The following is a 19409-nucleotide window of genomic DNA, read 5'->3' as shown; positions in this document are numbered from 1 at the left end:
GGCTGTGGCTTTACAGTGACAGCCCCCGATGGTGACGAGTTCTCCACACACTGTGGATGCAGCATAACAGCTCAGACGCCTACCCCGGGGCGGCGCTCTCAGAGGTGGATGCAGGCAGATGTGCTCAGGACCAGACACCCACAGGCAGAGGCGGCCAGTGCCGCCGGGCTCCCCCAGGCTGCGTCCCCCACCATGGCCTCTCATTTTGGGTCTCTGGTCTCACTCAGAGGGTGTGGATACTCCACATTTTCCTCCTTCCACCCCAACAGAAGCTTATGAGGACTAGCCCTGGCCCTAAATTCAGACTTTCTACAAGTAAGTACTTCAGACCTCTCTACAGGAAGACCCCAATCGAACACTGGCAAGAATTCTTGGGACTTCATTTAAACTGCATTCCATGGTTTGCTGTAGTGAGGCCTTGAGGGCGTGTGGTCATATGACCTTGCTGGGTGGGCTTCCTTGTCTACCTGACCCCTAAAGCCGCCGCATCAGGTTTCTTAGCTAATGTCAGGCCCTCACTCAGGAGAACGAAGTGGACCGTCCTAAAACACAGACCATGAGAACCGGGGTGGGAGGGAATACATTTACTTTAGGTATAAAGGTTTACTATTATTAACAGGTTATCACTATTATTAACACATTTACAAAATAGAAATAAAAATGGCATACACGTTTGGTGCCCAAGTGGCAGGTACATACTAAGATCAGTATAAAAATAAACTTTCAAACTACATGTTCTTAAAATAAATGTCATTGAAACAGGAAGGTGACCAAATCTAGACAGGTCACGTGTTGAAATGCCATCCTCTCAGCAAAGAAGCCTGGGCAGCAATGAGACCAGTGCCTGCTGGAAGAGCCGCCCGCGTTCTCCCAAGAACCTGGCAAACGAACAAAAACAAATGCATAAGTTCTGTTCCTGAGCTAGAGAAGCTGAGAGCCTCTACGCTGCTGGGAGTTCCTGCCGCAGAGGGTCCCCGGTGGGGCTGAGCTGATGGGTGTTCATGAGTGCTCTGCTGGTGGCAGGGGACGTGGTATCCTACGCGCGGAGAAGCTAGCCCACTTCTGTAACAAAGAACGGTGCTTGAGTCCTCTCCGTCATCACCAATCCTTGTGAGTTTTCTGGCCGTAGATAAACAGGGACGTGCGCAAAAGGGGGAACCAGAAGCTGCTTGGTCCGGGAGCCCTCGGTGATTTTGGTGGAAATCACAGTGTTTCCGGGGTCTCTCCCACTGAAGATACACAGATTCCCATCTGGCCCTCACTAGTCGACACAGCTGTGCCCCGCAGGAGAGAACAAAGCCAGCCCAGCAAACCCTCTGTGCACTCGACATGGTGCCTCAGCCGGCAGTGGCTCACTTTCCTCCTCCGTCCCCATTAAGCTGGGCCAGGACGGCGTGCCTGTTGGAAGTGGCATGCTGGGTCAGTGAGGGTGCCGAGTGACCAAAGAGCAAAGCCCTGCCAACCCCCGCTTTGCCTGGGTGCAGCACGGCAGGGTGCCTGCCCACGCACAACTCCTCCGGGATCCCAGCGAGGAATGCAATGCTGAGGGGAGCGGGAAGAATGGGCAACGGCCCCATCAGAGCAGCTGAAGGTCCACATGAGCCAAGGACAGCTCACTGTGCCCCGAGCTGGGGGAAGCAGCATGGAGGAGCGGGCCCCAAGCAGCCCAGCTCTGCTCACTGGTCTTGAACCTTGGCCCTTTTGGCTTTTAGGGACAGGTGCTGCAAGAGAAAAGAGAACCTCGTTAGTGGGGTTGGCTAGACAAAGAAACCAGACTTCAACAGCAGTCCCAGAGAAATAACCAAATCAGAGCTTCCATCCGGTTCACACCTCGGTTAGTGCGGTGCCCCCTCAGGCGTCTTCAGGAGAAAAGCACAAGCAAGCAAGAGGGAACGCCTGCAGTAAGCCGCACAGCCTGAGGCCCAGCCCGCCAGGGCTCAACCTGGGCACACAGGCTGTGAGGATGCTGTCAGTGAGACTCAGTCTCCCTCTGCCCAGTCCTCAGGACAGCACTGCAGCCAAACACCTGTGCCCAGGGGATGGCTCAGGCTGGACATCACCTCGTTTCCATGAAATCCTTAAGAATGGTCAGGGAAAAGGTATCATCTCCCCAGGAACAGGAACAAGGAGACACATCATTTTACCGAGTGTCTCAGATGCAGGCACCTGTGCTCCAGGCCCCAGGCCCCAGGCCCCAGGCCTCAGGAAAAAGGTACCTCCTAGTGACAGGTTTTCCTTCAGAAATGTTGCTCTCTACCAGCATAAATAACATAGAAAGCATAACATGATAACCATGGGCATCAGATAATAGGACTGACGGAGATAAACATTCTAAGGCAGCGATTGTCAACCTTTTGCATCTTATGGTACCTTTGCATCTCTGAAATTCTGCAGCACACCAAAAAATATAATTTTTGCTGATCTGACAAAAAATAGGTATAATTTTGATTCATTAACACCGGACAGCTATTGTTGTGCTGGCTGCTGTCATTTTTTCATTTGACATTCTAAGGGAAAAGAAGTCAGTGCACCTGACTAGTCAGGTATCGTGTGTTTTGGTTGTGTTTGTTTTTAAATATACTTTTATTGATTTCAGAGAAGAAGGGAAAGGGAGAGATAGAAACATTAATGATGATAGAGAATCATTGATTGGCTGCCTCCTACATGCCCCCAACTGGGGATAGAGCCCGCAACCCAGGCATGTGCCCTTGATCAAAATCGAACCTGGAACCTTTCAGTCCACAGGCCGACGTTCTATCCACTGAGCCAAACCGGCTAGGGCAGGTATTATGTGTTTTTAAAATTCCTGCAGCACACCAGTTAAAAATCGCTGTTCCAAGGTAAAGCCCAAAGTGCTAGAAATCCTAAAATAGGCATTTACGACAAAGTGTATAAACGTAAGTTTTAAATAAAGAACTTCAGTTCAGCCGAAACTGGTTTGGCTCAGTGGATAGAGCGTTGGCCTGCGGACTGAAAGGTCCCAGGTTCGATTCCGGTCAAGGGCATGTACCTGGGTTGCGGGCATATCCCCAGTGGGAGATGTGCAGAAGGCAGCTGATCAATGTTTCTCTCTCATCGATGTTTCTAACTCTCTATCTCTCTCCCTTCCTCTCTGTAAAAAATGCACACCCACTGACTCAAGACAGCGACCCCCATGGCCGACAGAGAACTAACTGCGGCCCTGGAGAACGCAGGGTGCCAAAGAAGACACAGCACACCAGTGAGCACGACAGAGAGGACTGTGGACAGGACACATGTGTGAATTTCTAACGGCTTATGCCCAAGAAAGGAGCAGTATAGGCTCTTGCAAAGGTACTGGTTTAGAGGTTTTCCCCAGACTCCAAAGCTATTTCTAAGGATCAGGAATAAAAAATTAAGGACTGAAAGGCAAATTTCTGAACAGGTCACCCTGTTTTTCTCCCTGGCTGTGGGTCTTGTTGAATTTTTCTCAATTATCTCACTTCATTTGATGTGACCCCTACAACTAATGTTAGACACTCCACAGCCTTAGCTTGGGAATGGGAGATGACATCATCGTGCCTGTGGACCATTTTTGGTGCTCATTTCTGGGAAGAATGTTGAGTGTAAACAAAGCCGACTCCGGACCATTTCAGGCCTCTTTACAGGGGGAGAGTGACACTGAAAATCAACGGTAATGGAAAGTCACCCAAGGTGCCAGGAACAGAGCCGGGCATGTGGGTGGGCCCTGGGCAGTCACGAGGTGCTACGCTGTGTTCAACATGCGCACCCACCATCCATGGGCACCACTGAGGTCTGCAGGGCTCTTGGAGAAAGCAATTCATTTTGGACTAAAAGTTAACAGCGGTACCTTTGGACTGTCTAGTTAGGACGGGCTGCGGTTCTTGGGGAATTTCAGGACCTCGCCTGTACAGTAAGGTTGGTGAACCAGGTCATTTCTAAAGGCTCCAGCCTCTCTAAAAATGACTGATCACACAATGATCAGAGTAGAGCTGCTGAGCTGAAAAGCAGGCATCTGGAGAGAAGAGACAAGTGCGGAAATTCGTGTTGTCATTTTCTTCAAACTTCTGGGGCTATTTGCTCTTTAACTTTGTATCTTTGAGCTGAGAAGGGAAAATGACTCAGGTAATTCTGTTCAGCAGGAGCCTTGGGCTCTTTAGGGTTCTCCTCTAACTGCTTGCACCTCGTCCCTTTAACAAGCATGTGTACAGCTGGCCATTCTTCCCAACTTCTTTGCCTTCCTAATCACTTCTCTTGGACTTTCCATCTGAGAGGTTTTAAAGGAAAATACTTTCTTTCACTTTAGTTTATCCTATTCTGTCAGCCCAACTACGGAGACAACACATTCTGCGCTGTTATCAGTCCCTGCAGCTGGTCTCATTTTGGACTGAAATATCTTTATGAGGAAATGCTTGAAATGTTTTTTTTGTTTAATTGGATAAGATTTAAATATTGTAAGAAAATATTAAAAAGACAATTGCCCTTTATATTGCAAGAGAGACAGATGAGATTCTTCCATTTACAGCAGTGGTTCTCAACCTTCCTAATGTCGCGACCCTTTAATATAATTCCTCATGTTGTGGTGACCCCCAACCATAAAATTATTTTCGTTGCTACTTCATAACTGTAATTTTGCTACTGTTATGAATCTTAATGTAAATATCTGATATGCAGGATGTATTTTCATTGTTACAAATTGAACATAATTAAAGCAGTGATTAATCACAAAAACAATATGTAATTATATGTCTTTTCCGATGGTCTTAGGCGACCCCTGTGAAAGGGTCGTTCAACCCCCAAAGAGGTCGCGACCCACAGGTTGAGAACCACTGATTTACAGGGTCACAACTCAGATGTTCCCGGGAGCTGAACAAGGGAAGCCAGGGCTGCACTGTGATGCCTGGAGGGTCCTTCATAGCAGGCCGTCCTTCTTTAGGCCCTGTTGTTGCTGCCACGCAGACACTCAAGTTCCATGTAGGCAGATACTTCTGCTTTCAAGAGAAACCTGAGGTGCACCTCATTTTGATTTGCATCTCTCCATGGACACAGACAATAGGGGGGTGAAGACCTGGGGTGAGGGGGCGGGGCAGGCTGGGAGAGGTCAATGAGGGAAAAAGGGGACATATGTAATACTTTCAACAATACAGATTAAAAAAAAAAGGAACCTGAAATCTTTATTTAATTTGAAATCTCCCAATTTTTAAATGTACCAATTTTGAGTTGAAAACACTGAGTCTGGTTATAACCCTGATGAAGTTACAGGTTTTGGACTTTCCCTCTGAGGTAAATGATGGTAAAAACCAGATAAAATATCTGATGCAAATGTTTTCAGGCACCGGGCAACAGACAGCACAGGGCTACAATCCTGCAGAAGGAGGAAACTCAAGGTGAGCTCCATATTCACCCCAGGTCTCTGCCTGGCTCTGCAAACCTTGGCACACAGAAGTATGTACATCCTAAATAGAGAACAGTGTGCGGGACAGAGGAGACAGGTCAGAAGAGTCCACGAAGCCTGAGACAGCTAGAATTCACGGACCAGGTCATAAGAAAGGGAACAGCTCCAGAAATCTCCATGGGGCCACCCTTGAGTCTTTGGCTAAGTACTAAGCTGCACATGTGCAAGCTGAGATTCAATAAGGCTGGCCAACAAAAGTGGTTGGGGGTTGTGAGCTGACTGGGAGAGTCTGGAGGTCTGGACAGTGTGGAGACACTGGAGTTCTGACCACAGTGCAAAGACCTCATTAAATACCCTAGGCATTCAGTTGAGACATCAAAAAGTCATCATGTCATGGGAGTATGGCTACTTTAGACCAGTCCTACTAAAGACTAAAATCAAGCCTCAGTGAAAGTAAACTATAAGCAAGTACTTTACCCAGAATGGTCGGAGGATATGGTAATGGCCATTTCACCTTACATGCTATTAGGGGGATAATTTCAGGTAGTGAATTAGGGAATAAGTGTGTGTTTAAAAATATGAAGAGGCAGGTTAACAGACAATTTGGGGGGACAGACTCTGTTCATTCCTACCGTTCCTTGTTGATAAAAGTGTGGAGCCAGCTCCAACAGCCAAGCAGATTCAATAGCAGTGACATCTCTCATATAATACTTGGAGGTTTGTATAACTTCATTGTAGATAACCCTGAAACAGGAAAGAAACATGAGCTAATTTCCTATATCTTCTGATGAGAGTCAGAAATCACCATTAGAACTGATCACCTTTACTAGGTGTGTATCCTGTGTGCCAGGCACTACATTCACAAATGCACTGTGAATAAGAGTGTGTCCATTTCACAGATGAGACTTAGGTCCTACATGATTTCTGAAACATCTCAGCCATCCCTGACTCTCCTTGGTACAGGAGGTGCCAACCTCAACGCTTCATACACCCCTCTATCAAAGTCCTTCTCCTAAGACACTGAAATCTGTGGTGTCTGTCTCTCCAAGATAACTAAATTCACCTGGACTTGAATTCATCTCCACACAGCTGTGCTCAGTGCAGGGTTTTGCATGTTTGCTGAATGGATGAGTGAGTATGGAACCATCACCATTTGCTTAAGGGGCTCTCTGATAGAGCAGAAATTCCATAAACGACCCAGGATAACAAAGTCAATACCAAAGTGTCCTGGGCACCTGTCCCAGGTGCTGTGCCAGGCAATAGGGGCCCAGAGACGAACAGAACTGGGCTTCTCCTTCGACACATTACAAGGCTAAGAAGCAGGAGGGTGGCTTACCAGCGAGGGGGCTTCTCTGCATAGAGGACTGACGCAGGGTGGATGTGTAGTTCATGATCGTCACGGATGGTCCTTGTAAAACAGAAGAATTTTATCTGAAGCACATTATAAATACTTACAGCAAGACTCTCCGAGAGACATGTTTAATATTATTAAAAATGTATGCAGATTGTACTTCACAGGAACACAACTATTCTTTCCATCTTCTCTTATGCCCATCAAAGGCCCCTCCCCCACTGCTACCCCAGAAGTCAAGAATAAATCATGCAAACAAAAGAAGAAAAGAAAAGCAACACGTGGACATTCAGAAAAAAAGTTTAGAAATATACGGCTCTGCCAATGCTTATGTTTGTCATTTGTAGGTTCTCTTTCAAAATAATTTCCTTGGAAACAAATAATATAAATTATTATTTCTATTAAACAAAGCTAAATACTAAAGACTATGGGGGAGATAATAAGGAAACAAGAAAGCTCAATATTGAAGTATCCATTTTGCTGAGAAAATATTTCAAATTCCAACTCAGATTTGACTCAATTTAATTTAAAAAAACTTACTGAGCACACAACTATCAATAAGATCCGATCACAAGGGAGCATTCACACATTCATAGATTAGGGTGTCACTGCCTGAACCATAACCACAGTTTCTGTGGGTGCCAGGGATCTCTGTGTCAGGCAAGTGTTTCAAGCACCAGGACCGAGCTCCCCTCCAGCACCTGGGGTCCTAGCTGTCCTACCAGGTAGTCTGAGCTGACCGACACCGAACTTCGTCGCAAAGGAACTCAGGACTGTGAAGCCTATGTAACCCATATTTTTGTGGAGGACACTGGAGAATTTTTTAAAATGCTACTAGAAATTGCTAATTAATACTGCTGAGGAGAACGGGGTAATCAAGGTGACAACAAAGTAATGGTGCTCACTGGAGAGGATCATAGGCCTCTCAGCACTGCCTCCAACATGGACAACTCAGCGTTGGGAGAGGAGCTCCTGTGATGGGCAAATAATCATGATACTGACAGACTAGACTACTTGGCCTGGAGTGGCAAAAAGAACACAGCGGAGATAAGTGTAAAGTGCTATACTTAGGTTCAAACTGATACTAGATGGAGACCTGGTTTCCAAAAATAAAAAGGGGGGTGGGGGGGGTTATTGCAACCCTAGACGTGTTAATAAAGCCCAGTATCCAGGGCATCACAGCTGACCTCAAGGTAACTGGACTGAAATGTCTTCTGAGGGGAAAAAGCTAATGACAAACTAATATATGAAGGGAACCCAGAGAAGAGCTGGGGAGAAAGCCTTTTGACTGCTCCCTTATTAACAGATTGTTATGGTCGCCGCACTTTAAACGGGCTACAGAGAAGTTATGAGACTAAAATGAGCTGAGAGAAAAGACAGACTAAAAGGAACAATTCAAAGTGCAATGATTTAGTTTGGAGAAGAAAAAGTTAAGCTATACATTAACTTTTACTATATTTTAATATACTAAAGGCTGTTAGGTGGGCATCAACCACCAGTGATATTCTTTGCCTCGAAGCACAGGCTGCAGTCTGTAGTGGGGGGGCAGGTCCAGCACGTGGAGAAACACTGGCCAACAAAGACCCCAGTGTGGCCACAATGCACCGGGGTAAGTGGTGGCTTCAATCCTGCAATTCTCTAAAATTATCTGAGCTATTCAGTGACAAAAGTAACTCCTCTAGCAGAGCATCTTCAATGGTTCTTTCTAGTCCTAGTATTCTACTATTGGAATGGAAATGTGACAGCCTCCTGACTTGTAAATTATCATCCTTCTACAACATGTGGATGGACTGAATATTTAAGAATCATTTCCATAAAGTTAAGAGACTTTGCTTAAAGCTATATAGCTAACCTCAACTCACCTTTGGATAGAAGCACAATATAAATAAGAGAAAATCATTTCTCTCCTTTTTCTGTACATCAGCTTTCTATGTGGTTTGGACATTTTTAAGATTTCTCCTTTAATAAATGACTTCATAAAGTATCATGTTACCTGTAAGCTCCAGTAGAATGAAATCTTGCTGCATTGGCAAAGAATCCCGAAACGATGCACCTCAGAACCGGATCCGGATCACCTACACAAGGCAGCCAACAGAATGATGGATGAGACCCTCGCCTCTGTATACTCTGTGTGCTCACGCCTGTGCCGCAAGGCCCCACCGCAGGCTGCTTCGAACCACCTGGCAACCTGCAATGGCTGCTGAGGGAAACATGCTGAACTGTGCTGTGCCTTTAACTTGGGGCCCAAACCCTCCTGGGCCACAAATGCCCAGACCAAGGCTGGGCACCAGAACTTCAGAGAGCACTCCGCTGGCTGGCCAGTGACCTCAGGAACTCCTTTCTAGGAGAGCATCATGAGGGAATGATGCTCTTCTCACAAGACACAAACTGGGACACTCACACTACATTATTTCTGTGGTTATAAGCTACAGTGTGTAATTCTTCAATTTTCAAATTCCATTTTAATGGGTGTCTGTATTGCTACAGTAAACATCCTCCAAGGATAAAGATTTCCCATTTATTAGATGATTCCCAAAGGATACATTCCAAGTTTTTGTGCAAACAAGGTCATTTATGTGTCTACTGACATCCCATATTTCATCAATTCTAAGACTCACTCTTTTTTTATACTTTAACTCACTGAAATCAGGACAGCATTTTATAATTATAATTGGTAGCATTATTTTTCTTCCTTAGTGGCACATAAAATAATGGCATGCCTTATTCATAGTGGCATTTAGATTCAATGAAATATAGTTTGCTGATAAATAAGTACCCAAAAAGGTAGTATAACTTACAAAATCAACAATGTATGAGAATATCAGTTTCGCTGCATTTTTACCAGCAATGTTTTGACAAAAAGGTACCTCTTCTTTTTAGCACAGAATTGATGAATCTCGAATTTATACCTCTAACCACAATCTGATCCGAGAAGCAATCCCTTGTTTCAAACTGGCCATGAGACATTTCCATGTAGAACAAAAGGGGTGAAAAAATGGTTCTTGTGGAGCAAGTAGGAGGAAATCTTGGATAGTACAGTACTTAAGGCCCTCAAAGTTCAATCCTTCCCTACAAAATCTTATTCCTTAGTGTTTAATTTCTCTCATTAGGAAGAATGTAATGTAACTTTTCTCCCAGGAGAGGGGTTGATCATGAAAAATAGGTTAAGAAACACAGACGCAGAAGACTGCAACCTCTCTGCTAGGTGACAGGCACTCAATCCTCAAGATACTCGCTGCCTCCTGGCCTCATTTTTCTCATCCATAAAATGGAGAAAACAACTGGATTGTTGTGCGCATTAAAGGAATTAATATACGAAAACACTCCGGACACTGCCTGGCCCATTACAGGGAAGTACTAAGGGTGCTGAGAGTAGACCCCCAGAGTGCCTGGCACACTGTAGGTATTCAAAAGACAACTGCTGAATGGAGGAGTGCACGCGTCACTTCCTCAGAAGTGTAGCTTCTGAGCCACACACAGACCTCCCCTGCTGTAACCAACTGTGTCATCCTGAACTTAACTTCTCCCCAGGACTTGACAGCTCATCTGTAATATAAAGTGTGAGTAATAATTCCCACACCTCGCAGAGTGGGAGACTGAGAGAACTGTAGGACCTCTGTCACAGTGTAATGTAACCCAGTGTGTCCCCACTTCATGGTAGTCACTGCCAATCCAGAGGCCAGAGATTGTGCCTTACACAGCACTTCTGTCTCACCCTGGTGATGGCCCGGGTTAAACACACAGCACTTGCTTTAAAAATATCTGTATTTGAAAGTAAAATGTAACTTATATGTCATAGCCATAAATACTGTCCACTTAAAAGTAATTTTTCTTACAAAGCCTCCAGGGGAAAATGAACTATATAATGTGCAATGATCTAAAGGTTAATGATTCTTTTTTTTTTTAAATAATACATTTGTGGTTTGTTTGTTTTTTAAATATATTTTTATTGATTTCAGAGAGGAAGGAAGAGGGAGAGAGAGACAGAAACATCCATGTTGAGAGAAGAATCATGGATTGGCTGCCTCCTGCACACCCCCTACTGGGATCGAGCCCACAACCCGGGCATGTGCCCTTGACCGGAATCGAACCTGGGACCTTTCAGTTCGCAGGCCCATGCTCTATCCACTGAGCCAAACCAGCTAAGGCAGGTTAATGATTCTTAAGTGTTCTCAAGGCTTATGAAAATTTTTTAGCAATAACCCTCGGACATAAAAATGAACCTCCTTAGAAAAAATATGCTACTTTTACACACAGCTTTGCATCAACACAGGTCCAGAACACACTGCACAGCCTCACACCACACCCCAGCATGAGAACCCTAACAGTGCAGCTACACCGAGCAAAGAAAGGAACATCACCAGCAGTAGCAGCTTATTCTTACCTTCACTCGATTTCTTGGGCACTTGAAACTTGACAAGAAGCTTTTTCAACTGTTCTCTTACTGTCGCAGCTCTGACAAGACCCTTGTAATTCAGGAAATGTTCTTGACACCACTGAGAGTTCTTGTTGTGCTACAGAATAATCCAGAAGGGGGGAGAGTGAGGAAACCACAGACAGGTTCTTGACCACAGCTAGACTGTGAAGATCCTCATTTTCTCTTCCTGCACTTGCTCACTCAGTGGGACAAGATCTTCAGACCGCAACGGGCCCTTTTTTGGGCCAGATGTTGAGAGGCTGGCAAGCTCACCATCTGACTGCTCTTTGATCTCACTCTCTGCTTAAAGGGCAAATGAGAACTTAATGACAAGCAGAGTTGTCAATCTTAATGACAATCTTAAATACCTTCCTACGTGAGTGGCAAACTACCAAACAGAATCACTTCCCTACGGTTCTTTGTAAATCAACGTTCCTTCCTTTGTTGGCAGTGCTTGAATTTATCACTTTATGGGACTGCAGGCAAGCAATGACACTTGCCAATTCAGAAATAATTTCCAAATTACTACTATTTGTCCTGAAAGTACAATTTTTTCTATCAACAGAATTTAATTCTTAATTCTAAAGAATGATCATTATGTCTTAGATCAATTATTGCCATGGGAATGTACCTTGGAAATTATAGTATAAGCCAGGGAGGAAAGCGTTTTAAATAAGAAAATGAAAACACAGATTTCCCAGAAAGCAACCACAGAATAACGCAATGAAGACCTATAACTGCATTCCACTGGCAGGGGGAGCTTTAGGTTGGGGATGATATACTGCACATATACAAACAAATGTGAACTGATTTAATCCATGATTGATAATCTCAGTAAGAGATCAGTTTTTTTCTGAAAACTGAATAATCTCCCTTCAGATCTCTAACACAAAAAGTTAGTGTTCCTCCTCTGCTAAAAAAGTATTTAAAAAACGAATGAAAGATACTGAAAATCTGAAATATCTCATCCCCCCTTACATCCATCCTTTCCTTTATATGAGAGGTTTCTATTTTCATTGCCTTCATCATCTTTAGATCTCTCTTTTTAGAAATTTTTAGTGATAACTTTAAGCTATATTATTTGCTCTTACTTCTACAGAATATTAAGAACAATAAAAATGAACATCACCTAAGGCTAAATACAGGTCGGGTACGTGAATATACATGGATCTTCACATAAATGTCTTCTCATAAGCTTGTCTGCTGCTGAGGAGAGGTGGCTGTGTGCAGTCTCAAACTCACATAAACAGCTCTGAAGAGTCAACTAAACCTACAAGGACACCTCGCCTCACTAATTATTTCCAGGAAATGTCACAGAAGTTCCTATTCAAATGCCGGCAGTGTTGTGCAGCAACACTGGGTGGTGAGAGACAGAGTGAGGGGCGAGGGGCGAGGAGGGCCGAGTGGGCAGCCTGCTGCTACAGGACTTGCCTCTAGGCAGAAAGGAGCAAGATTCCTGTGTTCTTTCAGCAAAACTGCATCACAGTCTCAGGCAGGGGCCAACCCATAGATTAGAAGTACTGGCCATATCTAACAGGAAAGTGAAGAGGTCTCCTGGCCATTCCTTTATGAATGGAACTTCTGGACTCCTGGCTCCAGAGTGAACAGGTGTGTGGAGGGGGCCTTTCAAGCAGTGGCCGTGCTTACTTTGATAAATGCCTCGTACACGTTGAGCATAGTGAGATGATCACCTTCCTCCACAGCAAATTTTCGGTGCACTCGAATCTGGGAAGAAAAAAACATTTAGAGGTTGACTCCTGTGAGCTTCTCGTACTGGGAGGTAACATACAATGAATGGCTCATGGCTTGTAGATCCAGAAAGACCTGGTTTGCACCATTCTAGCCCCGCCATTTCCCGAAAGACCTCAGATTGGTTACTTAACCTTTCTCGGCCTTAAGTTCCTTATCTATAACATCAGGATATGAAGCCTATCTACCAAGCTTGCTGAGGAACTGAGATAATTCACTATGAAGTACCCAGTACGGTTATTAGATAAATACTAGTGCTCTTGTCTCTCTCCTCCTCTACGCAGGCAGTATCATCTCTTTCAGAACTCTTCCTAGCCCCTAATGCAATGTAAGCTTCAGGAGGGCAGGGGCCAACTGTCTGGCACATGGTAGACACTCATGTTTCTAGGCTACCACTCAGACCCCATCCCTAAATTTTTCCTTCTGTAACATCCTGGGTAATGCCATCTGCTCCCATGGGTTCAAGGAGCAGCATATACAATATAAGTACAAGTACATTCATACTTATTCACTTCAGAATTTTCTCCTTGTATCAAATACCACATAATTAATTTTCCTTCTTCCTTCCATTCATTCAATAACATATACTTACTAAGCACCTACTATAGGCTAGGCACCGTTTTATGAATTTGGGATATAACAGCGAATAATATGGTGGTGAGAAAAATATAATAAACAAGCAAAATATTTTGTATACTAGGTGGTAAGAAGTATTAGAGGAAAAAAATAAAACAGGGGATGGTATATAAAGGGGAAGGGGGAATATGTTGTAATTTTAGACAGACTGATCAGAACTTCTGTTTCCTCATCTTGAAAATGAGTTTGCCTATCCTGAGGTAGGATTGTTAAAAAGGCTAATAGAGAAGCAAATAAACAGAAAATGGAGAAAACAAACAAAACCACCTGGGCATGGAGGCAGGAAAACTTCATAATCTACGGTTATATGACTGTCAGGGAAGATGACAAGAATCCACAAGGAAGGTCTCTCCTCCCAACTACACATCCAAAGGCAGCCTCTCCGTGCAGAAGGCTGCCGCTTCTCTGGCTCTTCCAACAGCAGCCAACTTTGAACGCATCACTGACCTGCCTCCATCGTATGCCTCACCTGCAAGGCGCTCTCAGTATCACAACTTTCCTTCACAGTCTTTCCAACATTCATGCTTTCAGCCAATGGTGCCTGGGCCTCAGGCAGGGCCTTGTCATTTCCGTGGCTTGTTTCCAACATGACCAGAATCACCCTGCTGTGCCTTACGTCACTAATGTGCCCACTCATTTGCTCCCAGAACAGCCTAAAGGACAAGTTTCCTTACGGGAAAGTCAGTAGGACAATGGTTAAGACTTGCGGCTCTGGACTGTGCAAGGCAACTCCACCCTGGCGGTGCAACCATGAGTGAGTCACCTAACCTTCCTGTGGCTCCATCTCTAAAAATGATTATAACAGCATCTACCTCATGGTTTACGGTGAAGATAAAATGAAATAATGCACATGTCAGGCACACAGCAAACACTCAAATGCAAACTGGGATTTGCACAGCTCGACTGTCAGCAGTTCCTAGTCATTTTAATAAGGAAAGCCCAAAGTGAAAGAGACTGGTATGAACAGCTTAGAAAGAACACTGGACTTACTGCCTGAGACTTCTGGTTTGGGGGGACCACAAAGATATTCTGGATCTGCATCATGGCTGCAATGCTGAGAATTTCCTGAGAACAGCCGAAATTCCCTATAAAACACAAAGCACCTTTGATTTCAAACATGCAATGTGTCAACAAGAAGTGAAAGACATTTTCTGATGTTTTCCTTGTACCATACTGCAAACTAAGATATATCCGTATATAGCTTGATTTTTAAAGTTTATAATTCATAAACGCTTCGCCCTGCCAAATGGAATGTCCTACACCTGGCCTGATGCCTGGAGGCCTGGAAGGACTCAGAAAGGAGCTGCTCACTAACTCTGCAGCTGTAACACGGAGAGTGTTACACTCCCTATGAGCCATGGGGAGCGGGACTGGCCCCACCACTGAGGGCAGGTCGGCTCTACACCTGCTCCCAACTCTCTTGTGTGGACGCCTAGAATTCTGGCAGAAAGCCGGAGAGAGGAAGGGGGCAGGGAATACGTGGTTGTGTCCCTTCTCCTGTTTCTCTGCTCCTGGACCCTTCTCTGAGGTGGCCTGTCTGTCAGTAAGGCTCTGGCACCTGGAAAACTGGACCAGGGAAGCACTCGGTAGGCTGCAGCTACTGCTGCTCTGCTGGCACCTGAGACCAGAGTCTGCAGCAATCAGCCCTCCAGGACATAGACAGCGAGGGCGAACTGCACTGCCTGTCCCACTGCCCAGCTCCCTGCCTCATGAGTGGCACACTCCCCAACTCCAAACTTAGAAACCTGCTGCTAAATGTAAGGCTAAGGTCACGTGGTTTTCCAAAACACAATTCTAGTTAACTTTCACCATGCTTAGTTTGACATACAACTTTGTAGATTGCCAATTAATGTAAAAGTTAGATAAAATTAAGAAAACATTTATTTACTTTCCCAGGCCGAGAAAACTATGCTCTCTAGATGATTTTGGTTTCTAAGTATGAGAAGATCTTTAGATCATACACTTTTATCCCTTAATTCATATCCTCACAGAAGTCTGAAGATGTCAAAGAAGTTGGAACCCTTGTGCGTTAGTGGGGGAAATATGAAATGGTGTAGCCGCTGTGGAAAATGGTATGGTAATTCCTCAAAAACTTACACATAGAATTATTAGATATTCCAGCAATTCCACTCTAAATATATACCCAAAATAAGTGAAAGCAGGGACTTGAGCAGATATCTGTACACCCATGTTCCTAGCATTCTTCACAATAGCAAAGGTGGAAGCTCCCTAAGTGTCCATCAACAGATGAATAGGCAAACGAAATGTGATCAATACATACAATTGACTATTATTCAGCCTTAAAAAGGAGGGACATTTTGACATGTGCTACAATATGGATGAACCTTGAAGACATACCAAGTGAAAAAGGTCAGCCACAAAAGAACAAATATTGTATGATTCTACTTATATGAGGTTTCTAAAATCAGAAACAAGAAGTAGAATGGTGTTTGCAAGGTCTGGGGAGGAGGAGAGAATGAGGAGTTAGTGTCTAGTAGGTACAGGGTTTCATTTTAGAAAGATTAAAAAGTTCTGGAAATTAATAGTGGTGATGGTTCCACAACAATGTGAATGTACTTAATGCCCCACAGAACTGTACACTTAAAAAATGGTTGAAATGGTAAATTTTGTTATGTATTTTTTACCACAGTAACGTCCCTGTTTAAAAAAAAATTCTAAAGGCATTCGTGCTAGGCTCATGAGAAACAAACAGAAGTGCTTACTGAATTAATAAAGACTGACACTGAATCACAAGTTAGCAACATGCCCCAAACCCAACAGCGTTAATCAATAGCTCCTTCACTCCCCTAAGTACATTGTACCCTCTTCCCCAGGGTGCACAGAATCCAGGGAAATAACTCCTCTGACAGACAAAATAAAATCAATGAGAACTGTTGGTCTCCACCCACCTGATTCAAGCAGCATTTTTGCAAACATGGGATTCAAAGGAAACTCTGCTATTCTCATGCCAAGTGGTTCAGTTAGTCGACAGTCTTTGTCCAGACCTGCCATGAGAACAACCATCAGAAGGCATGTACCACTGTGTTGAAAGACGTACAGTTGTTGAAGAATAAAAGATGATGATGTATGCTGAAAAAAGGTATCCAAAGGATGAATCATGCACTACCACACTCAATCTGACACCTGAGCACTGTTACATTATAAGAAAAGATCTGCTTTCAGTTCTTGAATATTTAATTTAAAAAACTGATACTTCCCATGACTTCTATTCAAGGACTTCATTATAAGGAAATGGCCCTGCAGCCTCCTCTTGCTCCCTCTCTCTCCTTGTCCACAGCACAGCAGGCTCATTCTGGTCCCATATTCTCCACAGACTGCTCTTTCCAAGGGCCCAACAACCACACAGTGCGAAATACGAAGGGCACTTCCGGAGGGTCTACAGCAGCCTTTGATTTGTAGACCACAGCTCCTTGGAAACACTCTTCCCCAGCTCCCAGCACCCCGCACCCGCTCCTGCTGCTCTGCCACCTCCCCTGCTACTCCCTGTCACCTCTGGATCTTCTTCCATGTCCCATGGTAGATGTCCCAGGATGACATCCCATGCCCTCCGTTCTTCCCTTACTATGTGAGCAATTACAGGCCATGATTATGAATCTAAACACCTGCCCAAGTCTCTCTTTGGTGCCAACACCAGAGCTGTCTGTCCAGCTGCTTCCTGGGCAGTCTACTGAACCAGGCAGGCAGACTCCTTCAATTCCCCACAACCCTCCTCGCCTCTTTGCCACTGGCTATATCCAGAAACTGAATGCCCACAATGTAGACTATTGTTTAGACTATTCCCAAGATGTAGCATTAAAACAAATGATTCTTTACAGGTGATAATTCAGCTTGAAACTAAATTAAGTTGGGTGTTTCCCTCTATCTTTTCCAGTTAATTTAGGGCCATGAAGAAATAGAAAATATTTTAAATGTCATGCTGATAGAAGGAAAATTAGTCCAAATGAAAAACTTCTATGCATTCAATGTTCTCCCATCCCCATTACAGATAATCCAGGAAACCTTGCTTTCAAGTTCCTATTACAAGCTTGAGAACAGGAGATGGAAACCTATCCTGGCACACATTCACTCTGGGCTGCCTTGATGTAGACCCACCTGAAGGCCTTTTAAATCACTGAAGATCTTTAAATCAGTAACTGGTTATTCCTTCACAGGGAAGTATCATAAATATAATGTCCATAAAGATGGACTCCTACCTCACCCCATACAAATAATTAACTCAAAATGGATCATAAACCCACTAAATGTCAGAACTAAAACTAAAAACTCTTCAAAAAAGACCTAGGAAAAAATTTTTATGCCAGTGGGTTAGGCTATGGTTTTTTAGCTATGACACCACAAGTGACAACGGAATTACTTAAAATTTTTTGCGCTGGCCAGTGTGTCTAAGTGGTTACAGCATTGGCCTGCAAACCAAGGGGTCACGGGTTTGATTCCCAGTCAAGGGCACATGCCTGGGTTGATCCTCGGCCCCAGTTGGGGTGTGTGCAGGAGGCAACTAATCGATGTATCTCTCTATCCCTCTCATATCACTATTTCTCTCTCTCTCTCTCTCTCTCTCTTCCTCTCCCCCCCCCACCCCTCCTTCCATCCATGCCATTCTCTCTAAAAATCAATGGAAAAAAATATCCTCCAGTGAGGATTAACAAACAAAACGTAAAACTTTTGTACTGCAAAAAAGTGAAAAGCCAGCCCTGGCTGGTTTGGCTCAGTGGATGGAGCATCAATTTTTGGACTGAAGGGTCCCAGGTTCGATTCCGGTCGGGGACACATGCCCGGGTTGTGGGCTCGATCCCCAGTGGGGGATGTGAAGGAGGCAGCCAATCAATGATTCTCTCTCATCATTGATGTTTCTCTCTCCCTTTCCCTTCCTCTCTGAAATCAATGGAAATATATTTAAGGAAGGAAGGAAGAAAAAATAAAGTGAAAAGCCAACCCACAGAATGGGAGAAATATTTACAAATCACAGGCCTGAGAAGAAACGTGTACACACACTATATAAAGAACTCCTCCAACTCAATAATAAAATGACAATTCCCCAAAATTAAACATGGGCAAAAAATTTCTCCAAAGAAGATATACAAGTAGTCAATAAAGGTGCCCAATACCATTAGTCATTAGGGAAATGCAAATCAAAACCCAAGATACCACTTCCTATCCATTAGGATGGCTATAATACGAAAGATAATAACAAGTATTAGCAACTTTTTATTATGTGGAGAAATTGGAAACCACCATACATTGCTGGTGAGATGTCCACCAAAAACTTGTATACGAATGTTTATAGCAGCATTATGTATATTAGCCAAAATGAGGAAACCAACCCAAATGTCCATCGACTGATGAGTAGATAAGAAAAATGTGTGGTATACCCATACAATGGAGTATTATTCAGCAATAAAAAGAAATGAAGTATTAATATGTGCTCTAAAATAGATGAATCCTGAAAACATGCTGAATGAAAGAAGCCAATCACAAAAGACCACCTATTATATGATTCCATTCATATGAAATGTCCAGAATAGGCAAATCTATAGACAAAGAAAGTAGATTAGCAGGACCCACCCTGGGAGGAGGAGGGGAGAGGGAATGAGGAGTGAGTGCTGATGGGTACAGATTTCTTTCTGGAGTGATAAAAATTTTCTAAATATTCTAAACTTGTGGCAATGGTTGCACAACATTATGAATATACTGAAAACCATTGAATTGTACATTTTAAATGGGTAACTTACACCTCAATAAAGATGTTAAAAGCAAAAAAATAATCTAAAACCGCCACTGAAACATATTACCAAAATGGATATTACATTAACTTGGGGCAATATTCACAGAAAAAAATACATATTTCCTGAGGTGGTGAATTT

General features: G+C 43.9%; 1 protein-coding gene across 4 annotated transcripts in view; it reads right to left on the bottom strand.

The window, feature by feature from the left end:
- Positions 1 to 569: 569 nt before the first annotated feature.
- The window catches only part of DHX35 (DEAH-box helicase 35), a 62171-nt gene continuing 43331 nt past the window's right edge, over positions 570 to 19409 (bottom strand). Inside the window, exons 15-23 of one of the 4 annotated variants that reach the window (XR_002828323.1) lie at positions 16437 to 16532; positions 14518 to 14612; positions 12790 to 12867; positions 11110 to 11239; positions 8719 to 8800; positions 6711 to 6782; positions 6007 to 6118; positions 3830 to 3994; positions 570 to 1721 (exon numbers count right to left, since the gene is read on the bottom strand). Coding sequence is in view for 2 of the 4 variants with exons in the window: in XM_006085175.3 (XP_006085237.1) it covers positions 1677 to 1721; positions 6007 to 6118; positions 6711 to 6782; positions 8719 to 8800; positions 11110 to 11239; positions 12790 to 12867; positions 14518 to 14612; positions 16437 to 16532 (710 nt within the window). In the remaining 2 variants the exon portion in view is untranslated. The remainder of the gene's footprint in view (positions 1722 to 3829; positions 3995 to 6006; positions 6119 to 6710; positions 6783 to 8718; positions 8801 to 11109; positions 11240 to 12789; positions 12868 to 14517; positions 14613 to 16436; positions 16533 to 19409) is intronic. The other 3 variants (XM_006085175.3, XR_002828324.1, XM_023750879.1) reach the window with 3 other exon arrangements.

The sequence above is a fragment of the Myotis lucifugus genome, unplaced genomic scaffold (genome assembly GCF_000147115.1).
Source record: "Myotis lucifugus unplaced genomic scaffold, Myoluc2.0 scaffold_16, whole genome shotgun sequence".
Classification (NCBI taxonomy): domain Eukaryota; kingdom Metazoa; phylum Chordata; class Mammalia; order Chiroptera; family Vespertilionidae; genus Myotis; species Myotis lucifugus.
Note: the sequence above shows the minus strand (reverse complement) of the source record. Positions and strands in the feature narration are given on the sequence as shown.